At 46.4% G+C, this 25,557-nt stretch overlaps 3 protein-coding genes across 6 annotated transcripts; 1 reads left to right on the top strand and 2 right to left on the bottom strand.

Moving 5' to 3' along the window:
* Positions 1 to 5,549: 5,549 nt before the first annotated feature.
* RNASE7 (ribonuclease A family member 7) lies at positions 5,550 to 9,582 on the bottom strand. Its single transcript, XM_053225142.1, is given in 2 exon segments — positions 5,550 to 9,295; positions 9,298 to 9,582. Coding segments are annotated over 2 exon segments (462 nt in total). The 5' UTR covers positions 9,355 to 9,582; the 3' UTR covers positions 5,550 to 8,890.
* An 8,364-nt stretch (positions 9,583 to 17,946) lies between these two features.
* On the top strand, positions 17,947 to 20,820 carry RNASE13 (ribonuclease A family member 13 (inactive)). Its single transcript, XM_027065353.2, has one exon. It carries the CDS (start codon positions 19,388 to 19,390, stop codon positions 19,850 to 19,852), a length of 465 nt encoding a protein of 154 aa, XP_026921154.1. The 5' UTR covers positions 17,947 to 19,387; the 3' UTR covers positions 19,853 to 20,820.
* Positions 20,821 to 21,389: 569 nt separating this feature from the next.
* On the bottom strand, positions 21,390 to 24,694 carry TPPP2 (tubulin polymerization promoting protein family member 2). 4 transcript variants are annotated; one of them, XM_015068188.3, is made up of 4 exons: positions 23,481 to 23,633; positions 23,039 to 23,280; positions 22,652 to 22,805; positions 21,390 to 21,675 (listed from the first exon to the last, which is right to left on the bottom strand). In XM_015068188.3, the coding sequence occupies exons 2-4, from the start codon at positions 23,209 to 23,211 to the stop codon at positions 21,487 to 21,489; spliced, it is 516 nt and encodes a 171-aa protein (XP_014923674.2). In that variant the 5' UTR covers positions 23,212 to 23,280; positions 23,481 to 23,633; the 3' UTR covers positions 21,390 to 21,486. The 4 variants fall into 4 exon arrangements, with proteins under 4 accessions (XP_014923674.2, XP_026921153.1, XP_026921152.1 ...); XM_027065352.2 differs by lacking the exons at positions 21,390 to 21,675; positions 23,481 to 23,633 and adding exons at positions 21,720 to 22,012; positions 24,529 to 24,694; XM_027065351.2 differs by lacking the exon at positions 21,390 to 21,675 and adding an exon at positions 21,720 to 22,012 and having other exon boundaries at positions 23,436 to 23,579.
* Between the last annotated feature and the right edge of the window lie 863 nt (positions 24,695 to 25,557).

Genomic DNA, 25,557 nt, shown 5'->3' with positions numbered 1-25,557 from the left:
TTGAATTTACCTAATGGGTTAAGGTTGGTGACCAAATTTCTATTCTAACAGACTGGTCTTCCTTTTGTCTCCTGAACATGTTTTGTTCTTTTTTGTTTCTTCCCTGGCAGCCCTTTCTCAAATATTATCCATCTGGCAGAGCTCAGCTTGATCGCCTATGTGAGCTTTCCTGAGGCCAATTAATCCCTCCTGAACCTAACCTTCTTCAATGATACTTCTGGTATCACTCATTTGGGTACTTAGCTGTGTGCTACCTTGTTTTGTTATTTGATTCTTAGATTTGTATCCAGTCTTCCCAACTAAATGGAAGACGTCCTCTAGCGCTCCGCTGGCTCAGAGGGACACTCAGTGACTGTGCTGCCTCTCGGAATCCACATCATTTGTTTTTGTTTTTTAGTGTTTATTTATTTTTTATTAATTTTTTTAATCTTTATTTTTGAGAGAGAGAGAGTTAAGAGGGGGAGGGGCAGAGAGAGAGGGAGACACAGAATCTGAAGCAGGCTCCAGGCTCCAAGCTGTCAGCACAGAGCCCGACTCAGGGCTCCATCCCACGAACCGCGAGTTCATGACCTAAGTGGATGTTGGATGCTCAACTGACTGAGCCACCCCAGGTGCCTCCCTCCTTTTTTTTTTTTTTTTTAACGTTTATTTTATTTTTGAGACAGAGACAGAGCATGAACGGGGGAGGGTCAGAGAGAGAGGGAGACGCAGAATCGGAAGCAGGCTCCAGGCTCTGAGCCATCAGCCTAGAGCCCAACGCGGGGCTCGAACTCACGGACCGTGAGATCGTGACCTGAGCTGAAGTCGGACTCTTAACCGACTGAGCCACCCAGGCGCACCCCCCCCCTTTTTTTTTTTTTTTTAAATGTAATGCATTTTCTTTTAGTTTTTATTTTTGAGAGACAGAGAGAGACAGTGCATGAGCAGGGGAGGGCAGAGAGAGAGGGAGACACAGCATCCGAAGCAGGCTCCAGGCTCTGAGCTGTCAGCACAAAGCCCGATGGGGGCCCGTACTCAGCCCCAAGATCATGGCTGCGAGATGATGACCTGAGCCAAAGTTGGACACTTAACCAGCTGAGCCACCCAGGCGCCCCACTTTTTGTGGCCTTTGACTTACTACGAGCCTGTGTGCAGCATTTGGACCTCTCAGGGATGACAAAAACAACAGTGATAAAAATGATCATAGTTAATATTTATTGAGGGGTTTCTATGTTCCAGTCACTGTTCCAAATGCTCTATGTCTGTTTTCTTGTTCTCTTTCTTTCTCTTTTCCTTCCTTCCTTCCTTCCTTCCTTCCTTCCTTCCTTCCTTCCTTCCTCTTTCTTTCTTTCTTTCTTTTTCTTTCTTTCTTTCTTTCTTTCTTTCTTTCTTTCTTTCTTTCTCTCTTCCTCTTTCTTTCTTTTTTCTTTCTTTCACACGTGAAGGACCTTCCTACTGCCCTTGCCCCATAACTATCTTATCTTCCTCATCTAGTTCTTGAAAAGAAATACTGGTCAGAGACTAAGGCCCAATGAGAGCAAGTTAAGGAAAATCCCATTAAGGCCAGTGCACTCCTACCCTTGACTGAATGCAGATGTATACCAGGTATACAAAGACACAACATAAATGTATTCTTTCCCAATTTTCCTGAAATTATTTTTGGGGGAGAGGAAGTAACTTAAAGTACTATTTTTACATAAAATAAAACTGTATGATGGAGTATGTTGAAAAATTCAAATTACCGATTTTTTTCAATTTAAAATGTTTTTGCTTTGAAATAATTTCAAATTTATATGTAAGTTTCAGAAAGAGTACACAGAACTTCCCTATACACTCCAACCATATCCCCCAATTATTGACAATCCTGAACTATTGAGAATAGGTTACAGACATGATGCTCCATTACCCCTTCATATGAGAGTGAGTATTTCCCAGTTACAAATACCCTGGCCCACATAAACACAGCACAGCCATCAAAACCAGGAAATTAGCATTGATCTATTACCCACAATGAAATTTTAAGATAACATATAAGACATTTATGCATATGTCTATTCTATGAATATTAGTTAAGTGAAAAAAGGAGGCTTCAGAGAAGGCTCTTGTTGCTAGGCATGACTTAAGGTGTTTTAATTAATTCTCCTCTGTCATTTCTAGCACATTTCTAGCAAAGTCTGAGAAACATTGCTCTGGGGGCTCTAGTTGACCATGAAAACCCAGCCCTGGGTATACCAACTTTGAAGGTAAGGAATGGTGACCCTTACCAAAGATAAAATATTTGGGGATGTCTCAGACCCACCTGGAGATCCACCAAGTGGCATCTCTGCAATGTTTTCACCCTGGCCCCGAATGGCAGATAGGAAGTGAAGACCTTTGTTCCTGCTGCATGCCCTTACTTATGTGTCCAATAGCCAGTGACATGACCCAAGGACATGCTTGACTAGTTTATAATCAAGTTCTTGGGTACTATGTTTTTCCCGATCTCACTGACACAATATGAACATTCAGCTGAAGGGGATGTGGTCCGCAGGTGAGAGGCAGAAATGTAAACATGTCAGGATTATGGACACTGAACACTCTGGGATGAACGTGCTTTTGTCTCAAGTCCAGGAATCTGCCCATTTGCAGATTCATTTGCCAATCCATGGATAGTGAATTTGACCTTGGAAAATGTCTGAGATCCATTTGGGACAATTAATTAGAATGTCAGTTTGTAAATATCACTGGACTGGTTGAAGATACCTGAGTACTTACTTAAATTAGCCACGTGATCTTGGACAAGGTGTTTAAGTCCTCTGGGTTTTACTTTTCTCATTGCAAAATGGAGAAGGCTGAACTAGATGATGTCTGAGGTCAGTGGATACAATCTCTTGTAACATTATAATTTTGTGAATATCTGCTGAAAGAGTCTAAAGCTATGAAGACATGTAGATCTGTCTTGTGCTAAATGCCATGGCCTGAGCAGGAATCTGTACTAATTTGCACCAGGTCAGTTTACGTTTTAAATGTGTAAGCTCAACTAAGTTTCTATGTGAAGACCATAGAAAGTGACAGCTATGATGCTTTCCCACTGGAAGTCCATTGGAAAGCAGTGGAGGATGATGACCCATGGGCACTGGTGGCAGTTTTGAGTAATGGAAGACAAAGTATGAAAGGGACTGAATCGGAGAGTGGGAAAAATGTAAGAGGTCTTCCATGATGGAGGTGAGGGCATACCAAACTCACCTGAGGACTGGTTTAAATGTCTCAGGAGGGAAAATTGGAAATGTCACTAGAGCGCTTTCTCCATCAATTGCTGTGATACTTGAATCCTTTGGAGAGGAGCTGACATGGTGGACACCCTCAAAAGTTAGTGGCCCTAAATCCTATGCCTTCTTTTTATATCTCTTGATTCACGGAAGGTAGAGTTGGGGGAAAGAAAAAAAAAACCCTGAAGTAAAGTAGTCTTAACAGAAATACTTGATAGCCACCAACCCCCCCCCCCCTTTTTTGGGTCCCATTTGAAAGTATTGCTCCCTACCCCACACCACTCCAAATTACTTTTCCTAGAGGGATGAATGCATATTGTCCTTTTTGTCTGACCTTGAGCCTTGCTTTATCCACTCTTGGCTAGGAACTACCATTTGGCAAAGGAAGGCTGAGGAGGAGTTTGGCCTCTGTTGAAATCCTTTGTTCTTCTGTCACGGAAGTCACGCCTGCTCCATCCATCACAGATTTGGCCACCCAACATTTGACACCACAGTAATAAATATGATAACACCTCTTGAACTTTTCCTACATGCCAGCCACTGTACTAAGTACTTTAAACATATTGTCACATTTAATTTACCTGATACTCCCATGAAGTAGGTTACCTTTTTATAGATAGGAAATTCCCATCTCCCTAAGTCAGGAGGATTTTCCATCAGAGTGTGTATTTCCTTTAGGGGTAGACATCTTTCCTTACCTCCCCTCTTGTGAACCAAGGGCTTCCAACAAGGCCCCATTAGTGATGTGTTCTCATGCTCCTGTGGCTTCATGGATGCTCCTAGGCTTACTGGCTTTGGAGTCTTGCACAGGTAAGCATCCTGGCAAGAGCTGTATCTGCTCTTCTTTCTAACTGCCATGGTGGAATGGGGGTAGGAGGAGACCTTTAAAAGACTGAGGATCTAAAGTCTTCAAAGTCCTTTTGGAAGCTGCAAGAGCATAAGAATGGGCCAAGGCTCTCTCAAAGGAACATCCCTGGATGTTATTGTCATTGGTGTATTTCTTGCCTTAGCACTAGAGTTATTCTCTTAGAGCCATAGATCCTATGAAGAAAGCCATTGACACTATGAATCAATGTGTGGAGAAGGGCCTCATCTCAAGGGCATTTCCTCTTCCTACATTCTGCCCTTGAGATCAGGACCCTTTTTTTTCACATTGACTCAGCTGGCCCTCTTTGTAATGTCTATGGGTCATTTACTTCAGTGTATGGAGACTCTGGGAAACCACAGTGATGTAGAAAAGTTTCTTACCTAATATACCTCAGTTTTTACTTGTAGGTAAGTGAGTGAGCTCTAGAACCAGTTCTGGGGTTACTTTCTTTTCTTTTTGAGAAAGAGAGAGAGCAAGTAGGGGAGGGGGCAGAGGGAGAGAGAGAATCTTCAGTAGGCTCCATGTTCAGCATGGAGCCTGATGTAGGGCTTGATCCCATGACCCTGGGATCATGACCTAAGATGAAATCAAGAGTCATACACTCAACCAACTGAGCCACCCAGGTGCCCTTTGGGTTACTTTCTTTTCTGGATTCCATGTCTGCTCCATATTAGGTCCGGGTTGAAACAATTTTCTTTCTCTTTTTCTTTTTTATTTATTTTGAGAGAGAGAGAGAGAGAAAGAGAGAGAGCAAGCATGAGCAGGGGAGGGACAGAGAGAGAGAGGGAGAGAGAATCCTAAGCAGGCTCTGCTCTGACAACACAGGGCTCAAACCCACAAACTGTGAGATCCTGACCTGAGCCAAAATCAAGAGCCAGATGCTTAACTGACTGAGCCATGCAGGAACCCTGAAACAATTTCCTTTAAAGCCACCTACACAAGGCTGGACAATGTTCCCCTACACACTCTCCTCCCCTCCCCAAGCTCCCACTCCCAGAAACAGCAATGTTTAATAACTAATCAGCCTCCTTTTCCCATCCTTCAGCCATGAGGTAGGACTGAATCAGGCTTCAGCCGGCCTTAGTAATTGGCCCAAACCTGTTATTCACTTTGGACCTCACCTTTGACCTTTGGAAAGTTGAATAGTCAAATGCTTATTTCAACATTATTCTTGGCATCTCTCAACTTGGCTGTGATCAAAGTCATGTGAAGGAATGGGTGACTGTTAAACCTAATCAGTTAAATCATCAGTGATGAGAACAAACAAGTCATTTGGATTCATCGTTAATATCTGAATCACTTTCAAATATTAGTGGGCATTCTAGATGTAACTTAGAGTGAAATTTTCCTTATGAATTTTTAAGTGTCGAAATTCTGTCAGTCAGTAGAAGTATAAACGCACACTTATTATTTTAAGAAAAATGCTGAATAATTAATGATTGTAAAAGATTATATTATATATAAAACAATGAAGAATTTTCACATAAAATAGGAAAATCAGTTGACAGTTAATATATGAGAAGAGATAGTGTATTAGCCGGACAACTTTAAGAAGAACCTCATATACTTTTTGAGCCAAAGTATTTATAACAATTTAATAAATAGTGTAAGTACTATTCAATTCAAAAAATAGTATAAAGCAGAGCAACAGAAATTCAACTAGATCATAATTCCATCTATGATTCCATTATATCATAATCTTTATAGAATTGATTGGTGTATTAGCATTTATCATGTTAAGTAAAATAATTGTTAAGAGCTATACATTCAGAAGGATTTTTTATTGAGGTGTAATTTACATACAGTTAACTATACAAATCTTCAGTGTACAACTCAATGGGTTTTCACAAAGTAAACATCCAGACCAAGAAAGAACATTTCCAGCTTACCTCTTACCCCTTGCCAGTTAGTACTCCCCAATATACCACTATTTTGAACTCCATCACCACAGATTACTTTTGAATTATGCTTGATTTTTAGTTACTTAGTACTATTTAGGTCATGAATCTTTTAAGAAAAAGTTTTATCTGGAAATTCTTTTCATTTTGAGAGGATGCACTAAAAGCATCATTATAGCCACTTCAAAATTTGTGAGGAGGAAGTCTTCAAAACCGTAATATCCATAAGAAAAAACATCAATATATATAATTATATTTATATATGGTATATATCAACTTATACAATGTATATTTATATGAATATATAAAGAGTTGTGAAAAAAAAGGGAAAACGTCAATACCCCCAAGTATCTTGCTTTCTATGCACCTCATTGAAACCATCTATTTAAAGTGATAAATGGGGTGCCTGGGTGGCTCAGTTTGTTGAGCATCTGACTTCGGCTCAGGTCATGATCTCAGGGTTTGGCTCATGGTGAGTTCCAGTCCCTCATCCGGTTCGCCTCTGTCAGCACAGAACCCGCTTTGGATCCTCTGTCCCTCTCTCTCTGCTCCTCCCCCGCTTGTGCGTGTGCTCTCTCTCAAAAACAAATAACATTAAAAAAATAAAGTGATAAACGCAGAGTATAATGACCATAGGATATATAGATTTACACTTTGTAATTTGGAATCTGGCCACAATGTGTATTTAGTGCACCTGTACTTCCAAGACTCAGCAATGTAGTGCCCCACGTTCTGCTTGAATTGTTCAACGTTCCGCTCTTTCTTTTGACCATACCCTCCCTACTTTCCCTCTGCCTCCTCTCCAAACACCAGCCCACCCAGCAGGACTGTGCAGACTTGTCCTCTAGCTACTCATAAACATCACTCTAGCAGAAGAAGGCCTTCAAGGAAAGTTGAGTGGGGCATTTGCCTTCGTCGGCATGTTTGCCACCGTGGATTTGACTGGACAACTATTTGTTACTACTAGTGGTCATTATTAATTGCCTACCAGGGCTGAGGGCTGCTTAAGGCATCATAAATATCATTTCTAAATTTTCCTGCAATCCTATTGGGTAGGTGGTATCACTCCCATTTTGCTGTATGGAAGCACAGCTGCAGAGAGGTTCAGTAGTTTGCTCGAGGTCACTTGGCCAGGAACACTGAGCCAACCAAGATTTACACCCAATTTTATCCGTCTCCAAATCTGACTCTGACTCTGGTAAGGAGTACAGGAGCATGGGTGGTGTCGGGGAGGGACAGGTAGGGAACAGACTCCCCAGCTGGGAAGGGAAAGTCTAACAAGGTAATTGGACAGTGAAGTAGGGTGGGCATGGGCATAGTCAGTTTAGGACTGAAATAGAGAATGTGCTGGTGATGGTGAGGGCTGCAGGCAATGTGGTGGCGGGGGGTGGGGGGCACTATCAGAACAGAGCCAGTGTAAAGCCACAGCTTCTCCAGTTCTGCTCACTAGAGAGGGAGAAGTGGTGTCTACACCTGGGGGGACAGGGAGATGGCATTTCCACATCTCAAGCCCTCCGGCCTGGGCAGACTGCCAGATTGGAGAGCCAGAGAAGCACCGAGGCAGGAGAGATCATTATCAGAGGAAGGAAGCTCTGGCAGCTCCCACCAGCCTGTTTGTGACCAGCAGGCTCTGGGCCACGGAAGTCCCTTGAGGTCAAGGGAAATGTGATCCTGGAGCAGGGGAATGAAGCTGGGACACTCCCCTGACCTTATGCCTTCAGGCCAAAGGGATCTAGCCACAGCCAGGCCCGGGGTGGGGGGGTGGGGGGGCTGGGTCGGAAGAACAGTGGGCTGGAGAAGGGGGAGCCCGGTTAGAGAGGCAGAGAGAGAATGGATTAAGATCCCTGGAGCACCTCATAAACAGCTCTTGGCTAGAGATGTAGTGACCTTTACTGCAGCCAGCACAGGACAACTGGCTCTTCGGAGAGCTCTCAGGGGATATGGGTGAACTCTTACCTAGTTCTCTAGTCCCTGTAGAGGTCTCTCCTTTTCTGCACAATGGTCAAGTACAAAGTACACCGTATTTAGAATAAGGAGTCCTAAGTGCAAGTCCAGGTTCTGCCACTAACCAGTTTGACAAGCTTTTTAATGAATTACACTTTCTCAAATCTCAATTTCCTGCCCTAAAGAAGGCACATAATCCCTCTCAAGTCTATCTCACAAGGAACTCATGTGGCTCCACTATGAAAGCCTAAAATGCTACATAAATATGAAGTGGTACTTTGTTTTCTTTCTTCCCAGCTGCCTCTCCACACACAGGCCATGTCACTACCACGTTATCTGGGGAAGATTCCGGGTTTAGGAACCGGAGCAGCTCTGTCCATAAATCCCATACCCTCCTTGTCCATTTATTTCCCCCTCTTGTCATGCTGCCATGAAAAGAGGGGACAGGGGAGAGATGTACAAGGCACAGGCCAGGGAACCCATACTCTTAGCTTGCTCAACCCCTCTCTTGAGGGTAAGCTTCCGGGAAAACAGGAACAAAAAGATGAAAGACCATCTCTTCTGGAGCTTAGCCCTCCAACCTGTCTACCTCAGCTTACCCTCAGCCTCTCAGAAGAGCTAGGAAGGGCCCTAAGAGATGAGAGGAAAAGAACCTTCTGGACATATGAAGAGTGGCACAGAGGGGCGCCTGGGTGGCTCAGTCAGTTGAGCATCTGCCTTTGGCTCAAGACATGATTTCAAGGTTTGTGAGTTTGAGCTCTGCATTGGGCTCGCCTCTGTCAATGCAGAGCCCACTTTGGATCCTCTGTCCCCCTCTCTGTCTGCCCCTCCCCCTCAGTGTCTCTCTCTCTCAAAAATAAATAAACATTAAAAAAAAAAAAGACTTGCACAGAGGCCTGGAGAGGGAATTAAGGTATAGCCCAAGAGGGAGGAAGGCTGCAAACCTAAAGGACCTAGTCCAAGTGCACAGGGACCAGCTTGAATTTCCCAGAGCCTCCTGCCTGGGGACCGTCACAGGCTACAGTGTAAGAAGCGACCAGTTGCTTCTTTTTGTACTTGCAGTTTGGATACTTCCCCGAGGTGAGCTTACATGTGCTCAGAGACACAGGCCTTTGGCTCTGGTGGCAGTTTTTACGGCCATTCTTGCAGGCTATGGTGGGGGTCTGACAGGTGGTGGCCACACTGGAGAAGGATCCATGCAGGAAGGTGTTGAAGTCTTTGCAGCGTTTCGTGTATTTGTTGATGTTGTTCATTGCAGTGTCGCATCCCTGGGGTTTGGGCTGCACGTGCTGAGTTGCAAACCACTGAGCTGCGGTCATGTTGCTGGGCTTGGCACTGACTGGGACCTCAGTTAGGCACACAGCCCCAGCAGCAGGAGCAGGAGCAGAGGGCTGTATCCTGCTCTGGCTGCTGCCATCTCTCTCAGGGGAACAGTCAGGACGGAGGGCTAGGTTTGCTGGGGATAGAGAACAAGAGGTGAGAAATTAGTCTTCCTGTATGTGCTCCTTCTATCTCATCACCGTTACCCTCCACTACTGCCTCCTTCTTCCCTCACCCAGGGGTCTCATCCCTTCTTCCCTGCTCTGGGTGCCCTTCTCACCCACTGTGACCCCATCCCCCTCACCTTGTATCCTGTCTTCCCTCATTCTGTCCTCCTACTCTTTGTTCTATCTCCTCTCCCTCAAGCCCCATCCTCTTTGTGCCCTTATCCATTGGCTCTGTGTCTCATCTACTCCATGACACCCCCTGGCCCCCGTGTTCCCAGTCTGTGCCTCCATCCTGGCATCACTCTCCTCTGTCCTGTGTGTGTGTCCTTATCCCTTCTTCCTTCGTCTATCTCATCCCTCACTCTCATCAGAGCCTGTCCCTTCTCTGTCCTCTCTCCTCACCGATGTCCCTCCACAGGTCTTACCTCCTCACTGAGTTCTCGTGCTTCTGCAGCTCCAGCTTAGCCCCTGTTTAGGCTGCCCCTACCTGCCACTGGCCTCAGATCACTTGCCTTTTAACTCCTTAAGAGCTGGCCTGAGCTACGTTGCTTCTGTTTGAGGGTGGGCTGGGGAGCCATCCTGGATCAGGAAATGAATCAGGTTCATGCCTTTCCACCTACATGTCCCAAATAAGTGGATACCTATGGAGCTAGTGTACCTGCCTAAACAGGTTTGGCAATGAGGAAGCTTCAAACCTCATGCTCAAAGAATAGATTTGGCCCCCAGCCACATGGTTTTAATGACTCTAATAAAGCACCTGACCCAGGTGTCAACCCCAAACGAATTTCAAGGGAGTTGCCATTTATCCCCCATATACACCTTTGGTTCATGACACCGGAAGAGCCAGTCCCTGCAGTGGTAAGGATGGCTTTTTCTCTGACCTGATGAGATGCAGAGAGAACAGCCTAGAATATTTGTATGATTTCTTGTCATCAGGACTTCCTGCTTATCTTTTGGAGGAGATGGAGGAGACAGGGAAGTGGATGATTCATCACAGTCACGATGCCCAGCACCACCCCAACTCAGCTATTCTGTGGTCGCTCACTCCTCTGGGCCCCTCAGTGCCAGATGCTGAGCAGGGCCACCTGACTTTACCTGGAGAAGGCCCCCAACACCTTTCATCCCTCACTCTTTTCCTCCTTACTTTGTTAAAATTTGAAAAATTTAAATATCATCCAAATTTGAAAATGCCGTTGGGGGTGGCAGTTGCCTCATTCTGCCACAGGCCTTTATCTTGCAGGCCTTGTTCCTTGGGGTAGTTCTAGCTGTGTGGAAAGCCTGAGGTGGACTGGTCTGGGGTCTCTAGTGAGCTTGGCACAGGGCACTCAGGAGAACCGAGACATTGAGGAATAGAATCATCACCATCTGTGGGTGGGAAGGCCCGGGAAACTGAGATGAACAACAGTTTTGTTTTCAGGATTCACCTGTAAGTAGTAGTTGATCTCAGAACACTGAGTTCATGTTCATCCATGCAGTAAACACGTATGTATTGAGCGTTATGTGCTGAGGCGCATAGATCAGTGAATAAAAGAGACAAACATCCCTACCTGTGGTGGAGCTTACATTCCACTGGGAGAAAGATAGTAAAAAATAAACATACACTTTGCTTGAAGTGATAATTGCTAAGAAAAAAGGTAGAACAAGAGGGAAGTTGGTAGGCAGTGATTTTTTTTTCTTATTCAGCAAAGTGTATGTATTTCTTTTTAAATATTTAAATAATCTAAATCCAAGTTAGTTAACATATAGTTTAATAATGATTTCAAGAATAGAATTTAGTGATTCATCACCTAAATAAACACCCAGTGTTCATCCCAACAAGTGTCCTCCTTAATGCCCCTTACCCATTTAGCCCATCCCCACTCCCACAACCCTTCCAGCAACCCTCAGTTTGTTCTCTGTATTTAAGAGTCTCTTATAGTTTGTCTCCCTCTTTGTTTTTTTTTTTTTTTTTAATTTTATTTTTGAGAGAGACAGAGATGGCGTGAGTGGGATAGGGGCAGAGAGAGATGGAGACAGAGAGTCCCAAGCATGCTCCATGCCACCAGCACAGAGCCTGATGTGGGGCTTGAACTCACAAACTGTAAGATGATGACCTGGGCCAAACCCAAGAGTCGGTCACCTAACCGCCTGAGCCACCCAGTCACCCTTCCCTCTCTGTTTTTATCTTATTTTTGCTTCCCTTCCCCTTTGTTCATCTGTTTTGTTTCTTAAATTCCACATATGAGTGAAATTAGATGTTTGTCATTCTCTGACTGAACTGACTTATTTCACTTAGCATAATACACTCTAGTTCCATCCACGTTATTGCAAATGGCAGGATTTCATTATTTTTGATCGCCAACTAATATTACATTGTATATATACCACATCTTCTTTATCCATTCATCTGTCGATGCACATTTGGGCTCTTTCCATACTTTGGCTATTGTTGATAGTGCTGCTATAAACATTGGGGTGCATGTGTCCCTTTGGCTCAGCATTTTTGTATCTTTGGATAAATATCTAGTAGTGAAATTTCTGGGTCGTAGAGTAGTTCTATTTTTAATTTTTTGAGGAACCTCCATACTGTTTTCCAGAGTGGCTGCACCAGCTTTCATTCCCACCAGCAGTGCAAAAGAGATCCTCTTTCTCCACATCCTCGCCAACATCCGTTGTTGCCTGAATTGTTAATGTTAGCCATTCTGACAGATGTAAGGTGGTATCTCATTGTGGTTTTGATTTGTATTTCCCTGATGATGAGTGATGTTGAGCATTTTTTCATGTGTCTGTTAGCCATCTGGACGTCTCCTTTGAAAAAATGTCTATTCATGTCTTTTGGTTAGGCAGTGATTTTTAAACAGGGACATTAAGGTAGGCGATGCTGGGACAAAGACCTGAAGATGAGAAAGTGAATTTGTGCTTATGTGGGGAACAGTGGTCCAAACAGAACAGCACTGCAAAGGCCCTAAAGCAGACAGATGCCTGGGTGTTGGAACAGCAAGGAGGCCAGCGTGGCTGGAGCAGGTGAAGGATGATCAGAGCAGGTGAAAGATGCGTCAGAGAGGGACCAGTGGCCAGATCATGGAAAGCCTCAGAGACCAGTAAAGGATTCTGACTTTTATTCGGCACACACTGGGGAGGCCCTGGGGGTGGGGGTGTTCCAAGCAGAGGAAGCGAAAGGCCCTTATTGTAGATTATAACTGTAGCGAAGCCATGTGAACGTTCTTGATTGTAAAGTTTGTGTTCTGGTCTAGAAGTCAGAATTTCAAGTTGAGAAGAGGAGGTTTTTGTTTTGAGGGCGGTGGAACATGATTTTAGTAGATGGAGTGACCTGCTGAGGGTCAGGATGATTTTTGGAAGAAACGGTGGTGTTGGAGATGGGAAGCACCACTAGATGGCGACAGAGAACCAGGAGCAAGTTCACACAGGTCTCTGGCTCCTGTGCTCTGCCCTCAGCGAGACCTTGGCTGTGGAACAGCATTCACTGCTTTGTTAAGGTGCCTGAATCTTTGCAGTTTGAACTTCTGGATAGAGAATTATGCCTCTGCTGCTGTAGAAATGCAAATGTTTGGAAATAAAATTCCAAACTGTGGACAGAATGTGGATCAGCACAGGCCTGTCCAGCCCTGGACTGGAGGCAGGCTGGGAGGGGGGTGGGTAGGTAGGGGGGTGGGAAAGAGCTCATTTGAATTCCTAGCCAGGACTCTTCACTTCTCATTATTCTAGAGTGAGATGTTTCCAAACCACGACTTGCACTGCCCTGTGCTCTTGTGTTTTCCTGTCATTATAATTATCCTAGTTTGCTCTTCAAATCCATTATGCTGGGTTCTCCAGAAGGCCACCTTAGTGCTGCATGAAAGTAAAACACGGCCCTACTGTGTCTCAGGCCAAAAGGGAGAGACAGTAAAGGTTTAGGTTTGCACCCAAAAATTAAAGGGTTGAAACTACCATCTGTACAATTCAAGCTGAAACCTCTACTTTGCCTCAATTATTTGGAGAAGGCAGGTGATTTTGTTTATTTGCCCAAAGTATCCAGCTTCCAAGATCTGCTTCACTTTGCAGTCAGTGGGATAATTTTGCCAGTTCTCCTACACCACATGTAAGGGGCAAGAGAAAAAGATGGAGGAAAGGGGACAAGATTAGGGAGAACAAAAAGGGTCAGGTATCAGGCCAAGGACTGATCAGAGAGTCTGGCAGAACGGAAAAGAGAAAAATTAGAAAGGGGTGAGCAAGAAGACAAAATAGTGGGAGAAGATGGGAGTGAAGAAAGCCCCTCACACAAGCAACCTCACCCCAGGGATATGAGGTAGCTACCCTCTGCTTTCTCATTCTATCGCCGCAGCCACTGCTCTTTGCCCAGCCACTCCCAGGCTAATGCCATGCTGCTGCATGTGTGTGTGTGTGTGTGTGTGTGTGTGTGTGTGTGTGTGTGAGTGTGTGTGTGTGTGTTTAAAGTCACTGGGGCGGGTGCTGTGAAAATCCCAGCAGTGCCAGGTGGACCTCTGCCTGTCTTCCCCACAGGACAACAGCTGCCACTTCCTCTCGCCTGGCTGAGAGGGGGTGAGGGGAGCTGGCTGGGAGGAGGGCCGGGCCTGGATTGGTGCCCACCCTTCAGAGCCCGGCCTCTCCCCCTTCCGGAGTTCCACACAGCTTCTGGATACCGATGGAAAGCCCGTGAGAGTTTCCCTACAAGCAGGAGCAGATCCAAGTTCTGTTACCCTAATTTTGTTGCTCCTATAGGATAAATAAAGGTAATGGGCTCATTTCTGTAGACAGGGAAAGTGAAACAAACAGTAAGTTAGGGTCAGATGTGGGACTTGCTTTGGGTCTTTGAATTCTCATGACCTTTCCTGGAACAGCTGTGGATCTGGAGGCGGCACGGTACCGACAGAGGTGGGAATCTTTATAGCTCCCAAACCAATGCTTTTAGACAAGCTGGGATGTAGGAGAGGGAGACCTGCTCCGGGGTTGAGAGGCCTCATTAGGTCACTCTATCTTGGGAGCCACTGGCAGTTCTCCCTTTATCTGCAGAATAAGATTCAAATTCTGCAGCCTGATATTCAAGGCCTGCCACAATTTGGCAAACCCATCTGTCGAACTTTGTCTCGGACTTCTCTTCCACCGAGAGCCTCAATTCTAGCCAAGCTGGTTTTGTCTATTTTCTTAAACATACCTTTCATAATCTTCTTTATCTCGGTTTAATTATTGACTGTTCCTTGAGATGCATCCCAAGGTCCCAGGATGACCCTCCTCTCACACAGAAAGTTTGCTCTGATCTTCCCAATTCAGAGGGATCTTTCTCACCTCTAAATTCCTACAGTTAGGGGCACCTGGGTGGCTCAGTCAGTTGAACTTCCTACTTGGGCTCAGGTCACGGGCTCACAGTTTCATGAGTTCGAGCCCTGCATCAGGCTCTGCGTTGACAGTATGGGGACTGCTTCGGGTCCTCTGTCTCCATCTCTCTCTGCCCCCCACCCCCCGCCCGCCCCACTCTCTCAAAAAATAAGTAAACATTTAAAAATAAATTCCTACAGTTACTGTCTTCGAGATGTGTACTTTTCTGCCTTAAATCATTGGTTATTTCTTCACATTTATCATTTTCCTCCAGTTTAGACTATCAATCTCCAGAAGACAAGGACCATCTGTTATACTTCTTTTGTACTTCTCACAGGGTGTAGCTTAGTGCCTTGCATATAAGTGATCTTAACTGATTTGATCTCTGGGTTAGAAGGCATTCATTCGGCCCCTGGATGACCCCAGTCATGCGTGGGACCCCCAGCAACCTGCAGCATTGGTTGGCAGATGGAGGAACTAACAAGGCAGCTCCTGGACTTCAACCCTGGGGCTGAGGTGAAGTAATGACAAGAAGGTTGAGATGCATGAAGTGATCCCTTTGGGTTCAAGGACAACCCAGGAAGCGCCCATGACCTGGTCTGCTTGTTGGAGGAATTTGGGTGGACAGGGCAAACAGTGACATTACTGATTGTGGTGAGCTCACTTTGGGCAGAATCTTGGGGTTCCTCTCATCCCAGGGAATCACCGTTGAACCTGCCACTCTAGCCAGCTGTTCTAGAAATGCTTACCACTAAGGAGAGGAGGTAGGAGAGAATGTGTAGAAGACTACAGGCAGAGAGTCACCTTGACAGGAAAAATGACTCAAAGTTATTTCAACGGTGAACTCTCAGTGCCCCTTTTGCTGGCAGAAAAACCCAGCACCACTGAAAGCAAAATCTAACAAAAACATTTCCAAGGTCTGCCTATTTACTGACCCTTTTCAATATATGAGGTATAAGTAATTCTGCCATTGTTAGAAAATCGGATTCACTCATTGGACCAAGGTTTTCTTTTCTATTTTTTTAAGTTTATTTTTTGAAAGTAATCTTTACACCCAACGTGGGTCTTGAATTCATGACCCCAAGATCAAGAGTCACATGCTCTTCTGACTGAGCCAGCCAGGTGCCCCAGACAAGGGTTTCTCAACCTCAGCACTATTTACATTTTGATCTTGATAATTCTTTGTTGTGGGAGCTGTCTTGTGCAACCGTGGATGTTTAGAGGCATCCCCTGGCCTCTTACCCACTAGATGCCAGTAGCCCCTTCCGGTTGTGATGATCAAACATGTCCCCAGAAATGACCAAATTGCCTTCCCCTCGTTGAGAACTACTAAATTGGACATACGACCTTGAGCAAACTACTCTTTCTCTCTCAAACTTAGTTTCTTCATCTCTAGGGGAATTCTCGTGGATGTAAAGCCCGGAGTACTGAGGCAATGAAATCCACAAATGTCAGGCTGAGGGAGCAGATGAAACCATGACAAGGATGTCAGTGTGGAAGCAGCAGGGCTATGCATCAGCACCTCGAGGACAGGATTTTAAAGACCGGGCCTCTAGAACTACAGTCTGGAACCTTAAGGCCCATCATACATTCACCCCCTTTCCAAGGCGTTTGTAACATATGCTTATATGTGTGTCTTTCCTGCTGCATTATAAATGTAATCTGGGCTGGAGCTGTTTTATTTACCTTTGTATTGCCCCAATGTTTGTCATACTGCTTTTCAGAGGGTATTTAACAACTAAAAACTAAGTTTAAAAAATCTTAAGGTAATCCACACAGGGCCTGACTAATAATAGAAAGCTTCATGAAGATGAAGCTTAAGTCAGGTGTCAGAGGGGGCTCTACACTGGCAGAGCGGGGATGGGGGGAGGTCACTTGGATCATTTGGGGAATATAAGGGGCTTTGCCAATATGGAGTTGGGGAAAAAAGTGAGTTGGTGTAGAACCTAGGAGATAATATCCAGTTATAATTGTTTATACACTGTGTAATGGTTAAAAGTCATGTTCATGATGACCATCTCACTTTATTCTTGTAGTCTTATGAGGCAAAAAAGGTATTAGTCTCATTTTATAGATGAGGAGGCAGAAATTCCGTAGGTTATCTATATCAGGTACCGAAGTCTCTCCTCTACAATGTGCTGTTCCATTTCTGTAACTGTGTGTGCAGAGGTGAGTGGTGATAGGTGGGTAATGAATGAAGGAAGAAGACGACCAAGGGCCATGACAAGCCCTTTCCTCTTCTCAGGGAAGCTGCAGCCTTGAGCAAATAGGGAAGAGGAGGCATGCTTTGAGGTGGGGACCACAGCAGCAGACTTCCTCACAACAAAGATATGAATCAGCCAGTCTCAGGAGCCACCCTGCATGACTCCCACTTGGTGCTGGCTTGTAGACCCAGACTGAAGGATACAGGCGAGGCACCTGCCCGTGTAGGCTTTTCCTTCACTCGCTTGGCTGTGCACACTTCCCTGGGGAGGTCTTCCAAGCAGAGGCTTCTTAAACAGGATCTCTGGGTTGAGTCTTCACGTGAGCTAGCTCAGTGGAGGTGATGGGGGCAAGAGTGGGAGGAGGAGAGGAACAGTATCAGGGGTAAAGGAGGCGGCATGAACAAGGACAAGGAGGTGGAGGGTGACACAAAGGGGGAAACAGATGGGGATGGGTATGCAGTTGGAGACATGGCAGGGGTCAGGTCATGGAGAGCCTTCTGTCTGTCCTATGAGATGCAGAGCCTTACTGGAGATGGAGAGCATGTGGTGTCCAGGAAAGGGGGGAGCCTGAGGAGGGTCAGAGATAGGGATGGAAGGGACAGGTTCTTAGTCTTAGATAAGACTGTCAGGACTGTGGGACTGATGGACTCATGCTCATATTAAGTACTCACCATGTGCCAGGCACTGAGCTACAAGCTCTTGATATACATCTTAATGAATTCTAATACTGCCGTGAGGTATATAAAGTATTACCCCTATTAGTAGATGAAAAATTGAAGCTGATAGTGTTTTAGCAAACTTAGATTGGAGATACACAGCCTGTAAGCAGCAAAGCAAGGATTCAGCCAGGATTTCTGGTCTGTTTTACTCAAAAGCCTTGCTCTTACCCACCTTGCAACCACAGGTGGGGTCAGGGAGAATGAGGGGTCTAGGATCACCTGTAACAGAGGAAACAGAGACAGACAATACAGGAGGAGAAGCAAGTTGTGGGGAGGATGGGTTCAGTTTTGGACTTCAGTTCATGCTTCCAGGAAGAGCAAGGCTAGGGGGAACATGAACAAACAATGCCAGTACCCCGATACCTCCAGTACTCTGCACCACCCCCAAATTACCCATTGGCCTTGGAACACTCAGGGGTCTGTGTTCTGACTCCTCCATCCCATTCTTCCTACTAGGAGGCCCACAACCCAGACAACATCCTACAGGGAGGCAAGGCTGAGAGGCATGTGGAAGTCAAGGACAGTGGCTGGCAGGCTCTAGAGGGCTAACTCTTTAGTTCTGATGAAGGGGCAGGTATTGACGAAAAGAGGAGTCCGGCCCTTTCCCAGCATGACAAACTACATTGAGAGTCTGATTCTCTGGACTCAGATGGCCCATACTTCCTCAAGTCCAACTCAACCTGTGTAACCCAACTTGACAAGCCTGAGGCTTCAGGGTCAGTGTGCTTCAGTTTTCAGGAGTGCTCTGACTCTGACAGGGCCTGAAGTTACAGGTGAGGGAGTTGGTGTGACAGTGTGATTGTGACTGGTGGAAAGGTGATGATGGGGACTGTGGGGAGTCCACAACGAGGTCTCTGATTCTCAACCCAGCACTCTAGAGGGAGGCCCTTGAGTGCATGTGTGGCCTCCTGGGCCACGGTGAGTGGGATGAGTGGCAGACCCTCTGTTCTCTGAGGGTTAGGAACAAGCAGCACCTTGTTCCTCAGAAGCACAACAGTGTTTTTCTCCTTACCTTTCCGCAAAGAGGGATCTATGGACCAGAGAAAACATCAAAGAAAGCCCAAGAACGTAGGGCCTTTTGGCAGGGAGCTGGAACTAAGTGTTCCGATGACAGCAGAAAGGAAGGGACCAGACAGCAATGTCCCTATCCTCCCACCCACCCAACCCCCTCAGTCCAGGGGCTCTTCAAACTTAGGGGACGTGCCCTCCTCCCAGACTGGTCTTTATCTAGAAATTTCTGGCCTCTTCTCGCCTTTGGGCTGTCTTTGGCTCCAGACAAGAATTCCTGCTCCTGTCCCACTGGTCTTCCAGCTCCTGCCCTTTCTCCAGAGCAGTCAGAGAATTGTACTTCAGCCTGTTCCTTCTCTCCCCTTTGCATTTTTTTTACCAGAAAGGTTGACCAGAGCCAGGGATGATTGGGAAGAGTCACTCGCCCAAGGACCAGTTGGACCTCTTCTTCTGTAAGTGTTACAGCTCATGGATTGGCTGAGGCTGAGACCCCGAGGTGGACCAAGGGAGTGGGGGGAATGGCTAATATAAGGTGGATAACCAGCAAGTGTCTCCTCTCTCTGGGGCATGAGGACTTGGGCTAGGTGATATTTGAAATACAGTACAGCTCTTAGGGTATAGGGGAAGGCTGCGGGGACGCTGGAGACTGTGGGAAGGGGCAGACAGCCACTCTAGGCCCACCTCTGCCTCCAACCACCTTAACTCTACCAGCAGGAGGAATGGCAGTAGCTGTGGCCCGGCTTGTGTTTCTCCAGCTTGCTTTCGGGCCAGCTCTGGTTGTGGACATCGAGATGCAGATTGCCATCAAGGACTTCCACATGCTACACGTCGATTATCCCAGGGTGCACTACCCAAAGGGTTTCCAGGGCTACTGTAATGGTCTCATGGCCTATGTACGGGGCAGAAAGCAGAAGAGCTGGTATTGCCCGCAAATCCATTATATGGTGCATGCCCCCTGGAGAGAAGTCCAGAAGTTCTGCAAGTACAGTGAGAGTTTCTGTGAGAATTACAACGAATACTGTACATTCACAGAGGACTCCTTCCCCATCACGATCTGTTCTCTGGCCCCTAATCAGCCGCCCACCAGCTGCCACTACAACAGCACCCTAACCAACCAAAGGCTCTACCTGCTCTGTTCCGGAAAGCGTGATGCGGAACCGATAGATATCATTGGTGTCTACTAGGAAAGGGAGGCTTTCGATTTGAACTACCCCCTACTGCCACCATACACCAGCCTGTTCCCATTCCCAAACCTCTGATTTCTGATACAAGGCTTCCTCCCTGACTTCAAAGGCAGGCAGGGCCCCCTCCCAAGAGACCAGGGAAGTAGGACAAATGTCCAGAGCTTCAGTCACCATGCAAATTCATACTGCCTTGTAGACCCTTTCCAACTTGTTTACCTCCTCTCTTCCCCCGTCATCTTCCTTCTCCCACAGACAGCCTTACTCACCCAAGAAGCTGACTGTGTCCAGTTGGCAGTGACTGTCCTTCCACTGGGCCAGATCCTGAATCCTGGATGGAGGCCCAGAGCCTCAGCTCACACCATGACAACAGGCACCCAGCTCCATGTCTCAACTCCCCATCCCCACTACCCTTCTCTCCTCAGCTGTCCCCATCTCCCTTATGATTCTCTCCACTCACTCACCTACATGGTAGGTACCTCTAGCTAGAGGTCCTCCCCAAGACCCTTAGAGTCTTTCTAGCCTCACTTCTCCAGAATGCCCCTCAGTCCCCAGTCTGTTCCTCTCTACGAAATCATTGCTCTTCTCTCCATGTAACCTGTTCTTTCTTCTCTCCTTCTACCACAGAGCCAGGGTAGTTTCTCCCCTACACTCCCCTCCTTTAGTCTCCCTGTATTCCTCTCTCTGACTTCTTTTCCTTCCATTCTTCTCACTGTGGCTCACTGGAGTTTCAAATGATCTTCTCTGACCTGTTACCCCCAAGATGACTGCATCCCTTTCCTTCCCAAAGCTCTTCCTGACAACCTGCCCCCCCTCCGGTTACAGGATCTGCCACCGACAAGACAGGTGTGAGGTGAGCCTCGCTGTGGTCACAGAAGGTTTTAAAACCACACCTTGATTTATAGAAGATATAACCACTGGATGAAACTGGGTGAAGGGTATGTTGGACCCCTCTGTACTATTTTTGCAATCTTCCTGTGAATCTATAATCATTCCAAAATAAAAATATAGAAATATATCTGAAGCCATTCTGATTTCATTCCTTTTTCTTCGGCACACAAGCACTCCTGCTCTGGGAGTCCTGGAGGCACTCACCTCTGGCCATCTTCCTGGGCTACCCTTAGCAGTCAGTGGGATTTTCTGTTCCATGTCTCCAACACCACCTGGGCTACAACAGGGGAGGGAGGTGGAGGAACAGGGAGGGGTCTAACAAGTGGTGTCTGGGTCATACTAGGTCCAATCGGGAATTGCCACTTCCCTTTGGGAGATAAGAAGGGTGGATACCAGAAATGTATGAGTGCAAGGAGCAAATGCTTTTGCCTCCGCAACTGGTTTATCTCTTATCCCCAAATATATTCCTCAGCTCTGTTCTTAGACGCAGTTGTAGAGGGGAATGCTAACCTAGGGCTGGGAGGCATGAGGTTAACTAGAGAAAGGGTGCAGAACTCAAAACCCTGACTCCTGGGGTCTTCTCTTCTCTCTCTCTGCACCAGTGGGTCTATCTATCCCTCTCTCTGAAGGAAAGACAGAGCTCATTGGCTGATGCACACACAGATGTTTATTGTTCCCTACGCTCCTCCGTGGTGTGTAAGATGCTGGGTCGAGGACTAACTGACCCTAGTTGTTGAGGCTACTTCTCATTTGCTGCTCTTCTTATCATAGGTGCCAGCACCCTTGTAGCCACTCACATAGCCTGACTTGTCGGTCATCTCTTCCCGTCCTGCGATGCCTTTGCCTTTGCCACTCTCGTCAAAGCGCTCCTTGTGGGTGCCGGTGTACTTGCTTGTGTCCGTCAGCTGGCTCACTCCACCCACTGTTGTTGCCTTCTGCAAGCCAGAGGATGATGGGTCTGATCCTTCTCTCTTCCCCTTTGCTGTCACACCCCTTCTCTAAAGATGGACTTTGGTTCTGCTAGGACCCAGTGTTCTATTCTACTGTTGGCATGGGGCTGCTTTCTTTAGGGCCCAGATGCAGCCATGGGTAGGAACGTGGAAAGAGCCATCCACTCACGAGGGTGGAGGAGTCTGGTGTCTGGGAATGAATGGGGTGTGTGTGGAGTTTTCTGCTTCCAGAGGAGCTCTTTTGACCAGGCGGCAGCCAGAGGACTTCAACCCCAGACCCAATATGCAAGGTCCCTCCAAGTGGGAGTGCCCTATTTGAAACCTAGAATAGAAGGGGCTTTAAATAGAGAGGGGACAGGGGGCACCTGGGTGGCTCAGTCCATTAAGCATCCTATTTTGGCTCAGGTCATGATCTCACGGTTTGTGAGTTAGAGCCCTGCATTGGACTCTGTGCTGAGAGCTCAGAGCCTGGAGCCTGCTTTGGATTCTGTATCTCCCTCTCTCTGTGCCCCTCCCCTATCATACTCTCTCTCTCTCTCTCTTTCAAAATTAAATAAACATAAACAGAGAGGGGACAAATAGAGAACAGACGGTGGGTGGGAGGCAGGAGGGCAGATATTACATCTTATACAAGAGTGGGAGGAGGAGTGGGGATCAGATACCAAGTCCTTTGCACTCAGTGTTCCCCCAGAGCCCACTGGACACTTGGAAACAAGGCTTAACTTTATTATTAAAGTAGGTGTGGACCCTTCTCTCAGCCACAGTCTCTTCATCCCTGAAATTACTAGATGATCTCTAAAGTCTGTTCCAATCCCGACAGTGCCCCAGAGACTTTCTGCCTTGTCTCCCTACAGTATTACTAATGACAGAGGTTAGGGACATTGGAAGGGGGAAGGGAGATAGGAGCAGCAGGGATTTAGAGAAGTAGAGTCAAGGGTTAGGGATGAAGAATGTCACTCACAGTAACACCAGTGGTAGCTGGATCCTTGCCTTCCATGAGTTTATAAATGTTCTCCAGAGCTTCATCTGGCTTCTTGTCTTTGAATCGTTTCTGGCCCAGCTCCTTCATTGCTTCCTGGAACTGCTGAAATGTGATGGTTCGGGCATTCTTGGCTCTGGTCAGTCAGACAGAAATCCAGGAACTTTGGAACATGAATTCATAACCTTCCAAGGCCCAACCCTTCCCTGACTGAGATTTGGTCTCTTGACACTGAGGGTCTTGGGACAGGGAACAGCACAGGACCAGGTACCCAGCAGGTGCTCAATAGACCCATTATTGTGTCCTCCCACATGAACCTTTCTAGGTCCCAGTGCCTTGTGTGCCTGGCCCCCATCTCTGGCCCCTTACTTGACTTTGCTGAATACGATGTCCACATCAGTGGAGGTGACTATCTTGCCATCCATGATGCCACAGTCTTTGCATAGCTTGGAGAAGTTCTTATTGTTCATTTCAGTGCCACTGCTTGATGATTCTCCAAAGACAGCAAACCGTTGGAACGTTTTCCCTGCTTCTGATGCCATGATCAACTGGAGGTGGGGGAGGGCCGCAGGGAGGAAGACTTGGGGGTGAGGGAGGAGGGGAAGGGACGACTGAGGAGTAATGAGGATGGGTGTTAGTCAACAAAATAAGAATCAGCAACAGGAACAAAATCCCTCCTCCCTGTTCTTCTCTTTCCTTTCCCCCCATTGCTTCCATCCCCCCTACTGTTCCCAGCACCAGGGATACTAGTATGGATCCTACATACTGAATAATCACCACTACCACCTATGTCTTCACCACTTTTGTGCACCTGAGAGTAGCCGGATGGTGTCTGCCCCTTCTCAGCCTTTGTTTATAAGTGTGTGCAGATATGTGGGAGCCAGCTGGTTGGGGAAACTATGTAGCAATGGGGAAACAGGGGAGGAGAGGGAAGCTTCTATGACCTCAGCAGTGTTTATGTGACATCAGCTTGAAGCTACAGCCTGAGTCTTGGGAGAGGGGTCCTTCATTTCCCCACTTTGCATTGAGCAAGTTGCCACCCTTCTGATCTTTCCAGCTGATCAAACTTCCCTCATCATTCCCCCCAGCCTGACCCAGTCCTCTGGGTCCTGGTCAGATTGGTTTATGGTCTGTCCCACAGTGCTGAGAGGAGCCCAGGGAAGGGGTTAATGGAAACAGGTTGGCATCAGTCCAGCAGTGCCGTCCTTTCTAGTCTCAAGTCCAAGTTAGTGACCAACATGGAGAATCCCAGTGGCTTTGACACACCAACCTCAGTAGGAACTTTAATGTTTTTTTAATGTTCATTTTTTGAGAGGTGGGGAGGGGCAGAGAGAGAGAGAGAGAGAGAGACACAGAATCTGAAGCAGGCTCTAGAGTCTGAGCTGTCAGCACAGAGCCCGACATGGGACTTGAACTCACAAACTGTGAGATCATGACCTGAGCTGAAGTCAGACTCTTAACTGACTGAGCCACCCAGGCACCCCCACAAAACTATTTTTTATCCATTAATCCTGCTCAAGAATGCTCTAAGGATCTTCAGTGACAAGACAAAAAAAAAAAAAAAAAAAAAAAAAAAAAACTGTCAAGGACTTTCACACTTGGCCCATGCTTTTATCAAACATCACCTACCTCTCATCAATATTATTCTTCATCTGGGGGCCATAATGACTTTAGAGGCTAGCTACCTCATGGTTGAAAGAGAAGAGCCTTGGAGTGGGATGAATCTGGGTGGGGATTTGAGTCCTAGATTTGTCATTTACAGCACTGGTTGGTTGGCCTTGGGCAAATCACTAAAGCTTCTGTTTCAGAAATGTCTGAGCTGTGGTTCCTCACCTGTACTGTGTAGCAATAAAACTTACCTTATAGTATTGTGGGATGATATATGGGAAGTACCTTGCACCTACTAGCTACTATTCAATTCTTCCGAGTAACTTGTGTATTTCTTCTCCCAAGCTTTCCCTCTTGCTCCTTTCTTCCTGGATAGAACGTTCCTTTCTCCCACTCAAATACCCTGTGGTTGTACTCCTCATGGGTGGTACACTCTAGGAAACAACAACAAAAACGCTTTTCCTCTGAATTATAGCAAAATAATGGTTCTTAGTCTGTGGGCTGCAGTCTCCTGGGGAGAGGATTTCTGATTTATTGCAAGGGACCCTGGGATTTATATGTACAGAAAATATTGTCAACTGAATAAATAGCACGCTTTGCACATGTAGATATTACTACATACATAGGTATTAGAAATATCAGAATTCCATACAAACAGCGGAGCCTGACTGGCTTGGTCTGTGCAGCACGCATGTGACTCTTGATGTTGGGGTTGTAAGTTCTTTGTAGTTTGAGCCCCACATTCGGTGTAGAGGGTACTTAAAAATAAAATCTTAAAAAAACAACCTTATTTAAAAGTATTGTTGAATTCATGGTTTGTCTCCGTCAAGGATACTAAAACCATCAAGCGGGAATGGAAATCTCTCATCTCCCACTTGAGAAGAATGGGAAACACTTGGCACAGGATTTTTTGTCTAAACAATTAAACTTCTATAGACCTCATTTTTCTTAACTTTCTGTCTTTATTCCTTCTCCCACCTACTTCATCATATGCTTCTAGAACGGATATGACCACCCTTCACACTTCTTTGAATTGCATCTATACAGTGGCTGGCACACAGCAGGCTTGCAAAACTGTTGCTTAACTGAAAGTACAGTTTGAAGCTGCTTCTGGCCCAAGAGAAGGGAGTTAGAGATTACCCTGGTTGGGCGACTTATGGCTGGGCTGGGACCTACCCTGACAAAGGGAACCCTACCTTAGGGCAGAACCAGCCTCATTTCTGCCTGCAGGAGCTGAGACCCCTAGGCCTCGGAAGCAAACAGATCCCAGTGGAAATTTC

The sequence above is a fragment of the Acinonyx jubatus genome, chromosome B3 (genome assembly GCF_027475565.1).
Source record: "Acinonyx jubatus isolate Ajub_Pintada_27869175 chromosome B3, VMU_Ajub_asm_v1.0, whole genome shotgun sequence".
NCBI classification, from domain to species: domain Eukaryota; kingdom Metazoa; phylum Chordata; class Mammalia; order Carnivora; family Felidae; genus Acinonyx; species Acinonyx jubatus.
The sequence above is the reverse complement of the archived record's forward strand: the minus strand, read 5'-3'. Positions and strand labels throughout refer to the sequence as shown.

Excerpts from the sequence above, each read along its gene's own strand:
- TPPP2 (XM_027065352.2), bottom strand. The coding sequence starts at position 23,211 with ATGGCATCAGAAGCAGGGAAAACGTTCCAACGGTTTGCTGTCTTTGGA. Across the intron at positions 22,806-23,038 it reads ATCGTATTCAGCAAAGTCAA|AGCCAAGAATGCCCGAACCA; the intron begins GTAAGGGGCCAG and ends CTGACTGACCAG. Across the intron at positions 22,013-22,651 it reads CAGCTACCACTGGTGTTACT|GTTTCAAATAGGGCACTCCC; the intron begins GTGAGTGACATT and ends CTTCTATTCTAG.
- RNASE13 (XM_027065353.2), top strand. The coding sequence starts at position 19,388 with ATGGCAGTAGCTGTGGCCCGGCTTGTGTTTCTCCAGCTTGCTTTCGGG.